This window comes from Podarcis vaucheri, assembly GCF_965113315.1.
Source record: "Podarcis vaucheri genome assembly, chromosome: 3".
Classification (NCBI taxonomy): Eukaryota; Metazoa; Chordata; class Lepidosauria; order Squamata; family Lacertidae; genus Podarcis; species Podarcis vaucheri.
Genome location: NC_138761.1, coordinates 71,077,112 through 71,087,883, shown reverse-complemented (window position 1 = coordinate 71,087,883; position 10,772 = coordinate 71,077,112). Strand labels below are relative to the sequence as shown.

Genomic DNA, 10,772 nt, shown 5'->3' with positions numbered 1-10,772 from the left:
CGAGGCGAGGCGGGACAGGGAAGCGTCGGCCTGAGCTCGAGAGCGGCGAGGGCGGAGCAGCGGCTGAGGGAGAACGAGGGGTGAGGTGGGGGCGGCGCATGCGCGCTAGGTGCGACTTCGCTTCTGTCACCCGGTAGGGCAACGCCGGAAAACCGCTGCCGAGCAGATCGGCGCTCGGCTTCTTCGGCCTGCCACAACGGAGGCTTCTTCGGCAGTCAGGTCGGTTGGGCCGAGATTCCCCACAAATCGTCGATCGACGGGCGCTGCTGCTCTCTGCCAGAGGGGGCGCTGCGGCGCAGCTCTACTTCGAGGACGGCGCGAGTTTAGCAACCGGGCTTTCGGTCTGGTTCTCATTCGCTTAAAGACGTGAGAAGATCCTTCCTGGATCTTCCTCGACAGGCCTGTCTAGCCCAGCGTCTTGTTTCCCACAGCGGGCGGCAATAGCAACCTGCAGTGCTGCTGCTTATTGGTCCGTCGGAAGCTCGTATTGACGTTAGGAAGCCGCGCGGGAGAGAGCGCGAGGCGACGGGGAGGTTTCCTGAGTCCGTTTCTGAGCGCTAAGGGCTTGGAATTAAAGAACAAGGTGTCTTTCTCTGGGCACATTCTGAGCCAAGGCACTTGTTTCCAGTGCTAGCACTTAACTTGAGGTCTTAACTGAGCTCTTGTGCTCAACAGTCCATGCCAGGTTAGGTTTTTGTTTTAGTGAGGAAAGGACGTTTGGTTGCTGGAAGTCAGAGACCCTTCCCGATCTACTGCGATCAGCCGGATCTACCTTCTGCCCCCACTACTCGAGCTCTACACAAGTGCAAGCACTGAAGGCGGGATCGGAAGGAAACACTGCTTGTTCCCGAGTAAAAAAAAAAAAGGCTCTTTTGGCCCTAGAAAGCTCCGTCTCGAGATTAGACGTACGAACTGTTGCAGCAGACAAGAAACATTAAAAAAAAAATGGCATTGTACGACAGTGTGAAAAAAACCATCCCTTACCTGAGGCTTACATTCTAAATGATTAGCGTGGAAAGTTCCCTAAATACCTCATAGGCTTGAATAAGGCTTGAAATCCTTTCCATTTGTTGTGTTCAGAGTCACAGTGAATTCGCAGTTTACTAGCCTGTCCCCTAATAGACCATCCAAACTTACTTCCATTTGTGCAGGGAGTAACACAGTACTTAAGAAGTGGGATACAAACAAACCTGTTAGCATATCTGCTGTGTGGTAATCACATTTTCCTTCTACTTGGGCGAATATATTGTGTTATAGGGGGAACAGAATTGCTTTCCTCCCACCTATCCTCCAAGAATATAACTTGGACAGGTGTGCTAGCATCACATATCCTAAAACACTTATTTAAAAAATCTGCTCTCCACCCATCCGATTTTTACAAACTTGGAAGATTTTTTAAAAGCTTATTTGAAGACTCAGCATTTCTAAGAACAGGAGTTTAGTCATTTAAATAAATGGCAAGAATCAGCAGTGATACTTTATGTACTGCAATACCCTATCATTTTGGGAAGAATTTTGTTTGATCCCTTAAAAAAACAAAACAATACTTAGGCTGCTAAGGATTCCTTCCCTCCACCTTTGTGCTGCTTTGTTTGAATACAATGTAACTACAAAGAGGAATCTTAGCACCTACAACCTGTCTGACCAAATTCGGTGTTACTGGCTCTGGATGGAGCTAGCATAATAGTCCAATTATGCGCATGTGTACTCAAAGGCAAATCCCACTATATTAGTGCGGCTTTTTAGCATGTGTGCATATGATTGCAGTCTTAAATAAATGGGAAGGCTTTTAAAATTTCTGGAAGGCCTCTATCCCTTTGCTGGTTGGAAGGACCATGGAAAGTAGCAGCTTCCTTTGAATTTTCAGAATGACTTTGTGTATCGAGGGGTGCAGCATTTGCTCCTGATAAGACAGCAAACTCTTTTTCATCAAGAGGCATAGGTAGAAACAGTACAACAAACATTGCCCTGTCATAAAGATTATTATCACTGACAGGTGTGGTTCATTCAAATACCAGAATCCAAGGACAAATCCCTGTTCATGTTTGTTTGTTTTTAAGCAGGGGACATACTGTCCATCGAACTTCTTAATTACCTAACACCTTTTTTGATCCTGCCTTCCTAATTAAATTGTCCAAGATGTCTTACATCCGTAAAACAATAACTTGTAAAACCATCCATATCAAGTAACAAACCAGCAATAAAACCAGCAGCAAACACAAACAAGGAAAGTGCAAGAATATAAAGGACCAAGCAGGCTTTCTCCCAGGTAGACATTTGTTTGATAACACTAGGAATATTATCGACATTCTGGAACTTTTACAAACAAATATTAACACCAAAGCAGTGTTAATTTTTATTGATGCGGAGAAGGCCTTTGACAACATTTCTTGGAAATTTATGAAGAAAAACTTGGAAGGGATGGGAGTGGGAAGGGGGTTTGAGAATGGAATAGAGGCAATCTATTCAGAACAAAAAGCTAAGTTGATAGTGAACAATGTGGTGACAGAAGAACTTCATATTGAAAAAGGAACACGCCAGGGGTGCCCCCTATCCCCTCTGTTGTTTATTTTAGTCCTGGAGGTTTTGCTGAATATGATAAGGGAGGATCGGCAGGTACAAGGAATACGGGTCGGAGCGAAACAATATAAACTGAAAGCATTTGCAGATGACTTGGTTTTAACATTACAGGAGCCAGAACCTAGTACAAAAAGAGTTTTGGAATTGATTCAGAAATTTGGTCGGGTGGCGGGTTTTAAGCTGAACAAACAAAAAACTAAGGTGTTAGGGAAAAACTTGACGGTTACTGAAACAGAGGGGTTTCAGAAGGAAACAGAACTAAACATTGTTAAAAAAGTGAAATACCTGGGGGTCAATCTGTCTTCTAAGAATTTGAATCTATTTAAAGATAACTATGAAAAATGTTGGTCAGAAGTCAAAAAAGATCTAGAAATTTGGTCAAGATTGAAATTATCCTTGTTAGGCCGAATTGCAGCTATAAAAATGAACGTTTTGCCAAAAATGTTGTTTTTGTTTCAAGCCTTGCAGGTCGTGGACAGAGTGGAATGTTTTGGAAAGTGGCAGAGGGATATTTCTAGGTTTGTCTGGCAGGGCAAAAAGCCCCGAATAAAGTTTAAAATACTAACTGATGCAAAGGAGAGAGGGGGGTTTGCCCTGCCGGACTTAAGGTTATATTATGAAGCTGCGGCCTTCTGCTGGATGAAAGATTGGATCTTATTGGAAAACACTGATGTCCTAGATCTGGAAGGCTTCAACAATTCGTTAGGTTGGCATGCGTATTTGTGGTATGACAAGGGGAAAACACATGGAATGTTCAAAAACCATATTGTCAGAAAAGCAATATATATGGTCTGGAAAAAATACAAAGACTTATTGGAAAGTAAAACTCCGAGGTGGATTTCACCAATAGAGGCCAAAGCTCAGATAACATCCAATATGGAGGCATATTGGCCGAAATATTGGGAAATAATAGAAAACATTGGAGGTAATTGGAGGTTGCAGAGCTTTGAAAAATTAAAGGACAAGGTGCAAAATTGGCTACACTATGCCCAAATTAATGAGGTATTTAAGCTAGATAAAAAAATAGGATTCCAGGTGGAAAAATCGAAACTTGAGACAGAGTTGTTAGAACCAAAGACCAAGGTATTATCGAGAATGTACAACTTGCTGCTTAAATGGAATACTCAGGATGAGACAGTTAAATCAGCCATGATAAAATGGGCTCAAGACATTGGTTACAATATTATGTCTGAGGACTGGGAAAGGTTATGGACCACCGGTATGAAATTTACGGCATGTAATGCCTTGAAAGAAAACATTATGAAAATGGTATACAGGTGGTACATGACCCCAGTCAAGCTCGCTAAGATATACCATTTGTCTGACAATAAATGTTGGAAATGCAAGGAGGCTGAAGGGACATTCTTTCACCTCTGGTGGACTTGTCCAAGATTGAAGGCCTTTTGGGAAATGATCTATAACGAGTTAAAAAAGGTGTTCAAGTACACCTTCCCCAAGAAACCAGAGGCCTTCCTTCTGGGCATTGTCGGCCAGAAGGTGTTAAAAAAGGATAGAACTTTTTTTATGTATGCTACAACAGCAGCAAGAATCCTTATTGCTAAGCATTGGAAGACTCAAGATTTGCCCACACTGGAGGATTGGCAGACGCAATTGATGAACTACATGGAACTGGCCGAGATGACTGCAAGGATCCGAGACTTGGGAGAAGAGGCAATGGAGGAGGACTGGAAAAAATTTAAAGACTATTTGCAAAAGTATTATAAGTTGTATGAAATATAAGACGCCGTATGATTTGGAACGTTAGCCCCAGCAATGAAATTTAATTATCTATGAATTTGATAACATTCATGAAAGAATCAAAGTTTAAATGGGTAAAAATGACATTATGTTATATTTTTAGAGTAAATGGAGAATAAGAGATTTAAACTTAAATTGTAACTGAAAATATAAAGAAACACACGAAATAAGGGTATAATTTGCTGATAACTTTATTATCAAGAATGCATTATGTGGGAGATGTGGGGAAGTCCAATGGAAATTTGAAATAAGTTGTTGAAATGGTTGTGAATTTCTGTTCTTTTTTCTTTTTTTTCTTCTACTCTGCCTTTCCTTTTGTTCTTTCTGTAATTTGGAAAAAATGCAATAAAAATTATTATAAAAAATAAAAATAAAATAATTTTATGCACAAATACAGTGATCACTCCGACTTTGGGTTTGAAAGCAAAGAGCTCATGCAGACTATTGAACAGTGTTAGACCTGGATAGAGAAGACCTGAATTCTTAAAGATGTTGATGTGATTATGAGGAATTATTCATTCATTAATTTTTTTTCCTCCAGCTGTAAAGAGTACAGGAGTTCTGGGTGAGTGAGAGGTGAAATGGGAACAGAATCCACAGATGAAAAGCAGAGGATAGTAAATCAGCCTTCCAGCATTACAGATTTTCAGTAACTAAATCCTAGGAAAACAAAAGATACACAAGTTCTTCAAGTGACATTTTTGCACCAGACAACGTTGTTGTTGTTGTTGTTTATGAATTTTGTATGTCCCTCTTCATCTGAAGATCACAGGGCGGTTCACAACATATATAGACATTTTAAAATAACTCAAAATAAATGTTGTCAATAACAGTAATTGAATTATGTAAAATATAGAAATCTATGTAAAATATAGTATATTTTAAAAACAAAGTAAACTGGCTTGATTCCTCTGGATCAATCATGCAACTATGTTTGTGTGTCAGGATGAAAGAGGAGCTTCAGGGTCTTTTTCCTGATGCTTTTTAATACGGGGTCATTGAAAATCCAAAAATTTTATAGCCCACTATAAAACAGCTCTTTATCTTTTCTCCCAACTCATTCTGTGGTGTCACACTTAACCAAACTAGGAAACTACAGATAACAGAAGTGTTTGCAGATTAGGCAACAGCCAATAAATACGATCAATTTCCATGCCAGCCAGAATAAAGATTCCTTATCATTGTTTAAACCTTTTGCTCTTTGTGATGCCTGTGAATATTTTAACCCAAGGAAGTTAAGAGATTGTATTTTCTGTTCCCTCTCTTTTAAACAAAGGTAAAACACTGCATCTGTATTATCTTTTTATCAGGTGTTACGGTATAAAAGAACACATGGCACCTAAATTCATGCTGCAGCTCACATTTAAGATGGTGCTGCTCGGGAAGGTGCTATTTAGGAAAATGCAGCGGTTTTGCCTTTTACTCCTCTTGTTTTATCTTTGCAGAGCTCAAACCCCCACATGCCCGCGAAAATGCCACTGTGACTTGGCAGGGAGAGTGCAGTGCTACAGAGTTGGAGAAGTGCCTAAAGAGATTGCTAAAACTACCAGGGGAATTTACATCAGCCATGGCAAGATCAAACACCTCCAGGTAGGATGGTTTATTCATCAGCTAACCTACATTTTCAAATTAGAGTGGCAAGGTGCAAAAGAGGGCAGACTTATTACATATGCAATCTTTGTATAGGATGCAAAATTTGGTACTGGAGGTTTTATTGGGAGGGTGGGGTTAGAATTGCCACTACAGATATTTCCTTTCCTATACTGCTGTTACAATATCAGGAGCCCTCTTCTCCTATGTGTCTGCTAATCATCATCATCATCATCATCATCATCATCATCATCTTGTTCCATGTTTTAAACTGAACCTTGTAGCCCAGGGCTATGAACTCAGATCTAAGCCTATTATTATTATTATTATATTATTATTATTATTATTATTATTACCTTAGTTCTGAATGCACAGCCTTGGGCTACAAAGTTCAGTTTAAAACATGGAACAAGATATGCTCCCTTTTATTTTGTGTAAATAAAAACCACCATCCAGTGTTCCCTTCTGAATTTTAGAGAACACTTCCCCATGCTTGGTGTCAGGTGTGGGGAACCACAGGCCCCTCCAAACAGTGGCGTAGCGTGGGGGGTGCAGGGGGGGCCGGCCGCACCGGGCACAACATCTGGGGATTAGGGTTAGGGGGCGCAAATCCACGGGTTAGGGGGCGCATATTACTTGCCTTGCCCCGGGTGCTGACAACCTACGCTACGCCACTGCCTCCAAATGTTGCTGAACTGTGACTCCCATCAACCCCAGCAAGGGCAAGGGATGATGGGAGTCGTAGTTCAGCAACCTTAGGAGGGCGAAAGGTTCCCCACATCTGTTCTATATAACACATCTGTTCTATATAACACACGGCATATTTTTATACTGTACTTCATAAAAATTGACAGTTAAACACAACTTAATAAAATAATAATTAAAACAAGGTAAATAAAAGCACATAAATAAGCAGACTAAAAGACAAACAATAGCCAGACTATCCATCAGAGGTTGTTATCAGTAACCCACAAATGCTTGGGCAAATCATGGGGTTAAAACATAACGCATATGACTTGTAGCAGGTAAGTTCTAGCAGCAGAATAGTATTGTCATATATTAAATATCATCCATAATATTCAAATATTTATGATGTTATACAGCTGTTTTCCATTACCATTGAGGAAAAATAAATTTATTTCATTTTAACATGTACAAAAAATAACCTTTCCTCTGTACAAGTTCAATGCATGGTATTGGTAGTTCTGCAACAGTGTTGCCAAATGGCATAGCCTACTCCTGTCCCTTTAAGTTTTAATAAGCAAATAAGCAGAAAAAGCGGCACATTCTAGGATCAAATAAGAAACCAGGACAACTTATTTAAATCAGAGACATCCCTGGAAAATAGGGACACTAGGAGGGTCTGTATACACACAGAGTATTAGCCACAGTTGTGGGTGATTACATAGCAGCAAATCTTGGGTTTGCCACCCAATGCGCCCTTGATTGAAAACCATAACTGACCCTGTCTGACAAATGTTGCTCTAATATGTGTGGACAGATCTGTTTATTACAGCCAAAATTTACTTTTACCTCTTGTACATTAGACAGACCAATAAATGTTCTTACACAAATAGGTTTGTTTGCTCATTAGTACAAAGTGTAGTCACAATTTCATGGGCAAGAAAAATAGTATTTGCATGTCATGACCAGAAAAGAAAAATGGAGGTTCTTATCAGGGTAATTGACTATTTTGTCAACTACTGACCGGATAGCCAGTTGTAACACAAACATGTAGAGCACCTTTGCACAAAGGGCTGTTTCGTTCTTTCTTCTTAAAACTTCTAAAAGAAGTGCCAAAATTTATGTCATGAGATGATGCTAGCATTTTCTTGTGTGCTCTACAAAAATAGAAACCATCTCTAAACTGATGTATGAAGATATTTCAAATAAAGCACACAGTCAAGCCAAACTAAGTAATTTAAAAATCCGTGGTTCTACAACTCACAACACTTCAATTCTCGAATCAGAATAGTGTTGCCATATATTGGATATCGTTCTTTATATTATTAAAAAAAAATTATTTTCAGTTCATTAATTTTTTACTGCTGAATCATGAAAAGATATATTTCTAAATTCAACAGAAATATTGTTTTATAACTAACAAATGCTTTGTTTAATTTGAAATACTAATGTTTCTAAAGGCACATTCTAATTAAGACATGTATCCGAGAAGGAAACTCAGCAATTCTAATTTTCATAATATTCTAATCTTTACATTGCTAGCCTATGCACTGTAAATATTAGAGCTCAGTGGGGTTTACTCCTGGGTAAATCTGAATAGTATAGTGTTTGTTCCATGCCAAGCCTCTAGAGGGCTCCAACTTGCCATGAAACATGGACAAAGTCTAGTTTGGCTAAAATTAAATCATGCTCACGTACAGTATAATATTGTTCTTGCATAACTCCCATTTATTTGAATGATGATTTGTGGTCATTCCATGAAACTAAATGCATCTCTGAATTAGTTTGGCCAGAAATAATTTTGTTGTGGCTTTTGTCCTTTAGGTAACTGACATCAGCAGCATGTGTGCGCTTGAAGAATTTGTTCTGACCTGGAGTGGGACAGAATCAATAGAGAATAACACTTTCAAAGCTCTGGATGCATTGAGGACCTTGGAACTTCGGAAAAATAAACTAAGGCACATACCTACCTTGCTTCCAGGAGGCCTTGAAGTACTGAAGCTGGGGGACAATTTAATAAGTGTTGTACATGAATCTAATTTTGAAGGTTTACAAAAATTAAGGGTACTTGAAATACAAAGCAATGTGATTTTGGCTCTTTCTTTTAGTACTCTCTCCTCTCTCAGCAGCTTACAAAGTTTGACTTTGGATGGAAATAATATGGAATATGTGTCTGGAGCCTTTTACCTACCCAACCTAAAGTATCTTAGCATGGAAAACAATAAGCTGCAATCTTTCTCAGGAGGATTTTTTATATCTCTTTGCAATTTGCTATTTCTCAACTTAAATGGCAATTTACTGACAAGCACCCCTTCAGATCTGCCTGCATCTTTATTGACATTGAAGTTAGAGAGAAACCAGTTCAAAATGCTAAAATTTGGAGATATGAGGCAAATGGCAAACTTGTCAGAGCTTTTCCTGTCTGAAAATCAGCTTTCATCACTTGAGGGTGCAGAGTTTCTTTCCAGTTTAACTAGACTGGAGCTGTCTGGGAACAAGCTCCAGATAATCCCATCCAGATTACCAGTCACGCTACAGAAATTTGATTGCAGCAATAACCTGATTGAAAGAATAAAGGCGCAAGATTTCAGGGAACTACATAGCCTAAAGCACTTCTTCCTTGACAACAATGTTGTTGCCACATTTGAAGATGGGGCACTTCAGAACTGCACGCAACTGTCTAATCTGGCACTTGAACAAAATCTACTTGGCTCTATTCCATTAAGGTATGTGACTGGATTGGGCTCCCCTTTTCACACCTGCAACAACTGTAAAAAAAACTGTAAGAAAACTGTAAGTTTGCCACTGCAAAATACTTAAATGACTGGGATAAATTAAAGCCAGTGTGGCATAATGATAAAGTCAGCTGAGAACTGTGGAAACCCTAGTTCAAATCCCCACTCGGCCATGAAATTCACTGGAGAACGCTAGGCAACTCACTGTTTCTCATCTTAACCTACCTCACAGGCCTGTTGCCAGGATCAAATGGGGAGGGGTGACTGTGCATGCTGCCTTGAGCTGAATGGCAAAATGGTGGGATATCAATCTAACAAATAATGAATAGAGATTGATATTGCTTCAGAACAGATCAATGTGCAAACAGCATACATGCCACTTATTTCAGTGCGGTGGCCGGATTTCTGAGTCCAGAATCTGATTTCTAAACACAGGCGCCAGGACTCATGCCTCCCAGGAAACCAATTTAGTCTAAACCACTGTATTCCAAAGATGAGTCCTTGCTCAAATTACTTCCTAGTCTGGTTTATGTGCAAGAAATTGGTTTCAAATCACTTTTCTATTATAATGCTAACTGGGTGGCCTTCAGGCAAGGCATTATTTCTCATCCTAATGACAGGCTTCTTGTTTTAAGATACTACATAAAACAATGTTTCTTTCTTTACTTCAGACTCCCACATAGACTAGCCAGACTGGATCTGAAAGGAAACAGCATACAAAGAATTAAGGAGCAGGAACTGAGGAATTTAAGGCACCTGCAGGTTTTAAACCTACGGAACAACAATATATCCACCATAGATCACAATCTCTGGAAATATTTACCTCGACTCAGATACCTATATCTGGACAGCAACCCATGGAATTGCACTTGCGAATTCCTCAAAACCAGAAGGGTGCTCACAGCCAAAGGCATAGATGTTAAAGGAGGACAATGTAAAGCACCAGCAGAAAACCAGGGTGAAAGCTGGATGTCTTCAAGAAAGGTTCTGCAATTGTGTGCACACAACAATCTGTATTCATTAGAAGAAGGAGAAGAAATAGGAAAGAACACAAGCGTTGATAATCCCTCCAGTCTCAGAGTAAACATGGATGATTATTATGATTATGAAATATATTAAACAGAAGTCCCAATAAATTGCTGTGCTAAGCCTCCCACGAACTCAAGATTGATTCAGTCCTCCAGAGCAATCTATCCCTGACATTTTTTTCATTTTGACCTACAAAATTGTATGTAGTCAGCAGCTTCTAAACCTATTGAAATCATTAGCTGTACCCAGGATTGACCTGGTAAGGCTTGGCTGTTGCATTCTTCCTGTTTCCAAATGTTTGGAATGGGAATGAGACAAATCTAGTGCTGTATTAATGTTGTTTAGACAACACTTCAGTGGGGCCCTAATGATGGTATTGTGGTGGCTATACACAAA

The 10,772-nt window shown here is 39.7% G+C and overlaps 1 protein-coding gene across 4 annotated transcripts; it reads left to right on the top strand.

The window, feature by feature from the left end:
* The first annotated feature begins 5 nt into the window (after positions 1–5).
* On the top strand, positions 6–10,477 carry LOC309529297 (nephrocan-like). Of its 4 annotated transcripts, none has more exons than XM_082217147.1 (4): positions 6–109; positions 5,784–5,928; positions 8,437–9,338; positions 10,019–10,477. In XM_082217147.1, exons 1-4 carry the CDS (start codon positions 99–101, stop codon positions 10,464–10,466), a joined length of 1,506 nt encoding a protein of 501 aa, XP_082073273.1. In that variant the 5' UTR covers positions 6–98; the 3' UTR covers positions 10,467–10,477. The 4 variants fall into 4 exon arrangements, with proteins under 4 accessions (XP_082073273.1, XP_082073275.1, XP_082073274.1 ...); XM_082217149.1 differs by having other exon boundaries at positions 89–219; XM_082217148.1 differs by lacking the exon at positions 6–109 and adding an exon at positions 563–851.
* Positions 10,478–10,772: the final 295 nt, after the last annotated feature.

Bases quoted from the DNA above. Each gene is read 5' to 3' on its own strand.
- LOC309529297 (XM_082217146.1), top strand. From the start codon at position 5,671: ATGGCACCTAAATTCATGCTGCAGCTCACATTTAAGATGGTGCTGCTC. The intron at 5,929-8,436 runs GTAGGATGGTTT...TTTGTCCTTTAG, and splicing joins GCAAGATCAAACACCTCCAG to GTAACTGACATCAGCAGCAT. The intron at 9,339-10,018 runs GTATGTGACTGG...TCTTTACTTCAG, and splicing joins CTTGGCTCTATTCCATTAAG to ACTCCCACATAGACTAGCCA.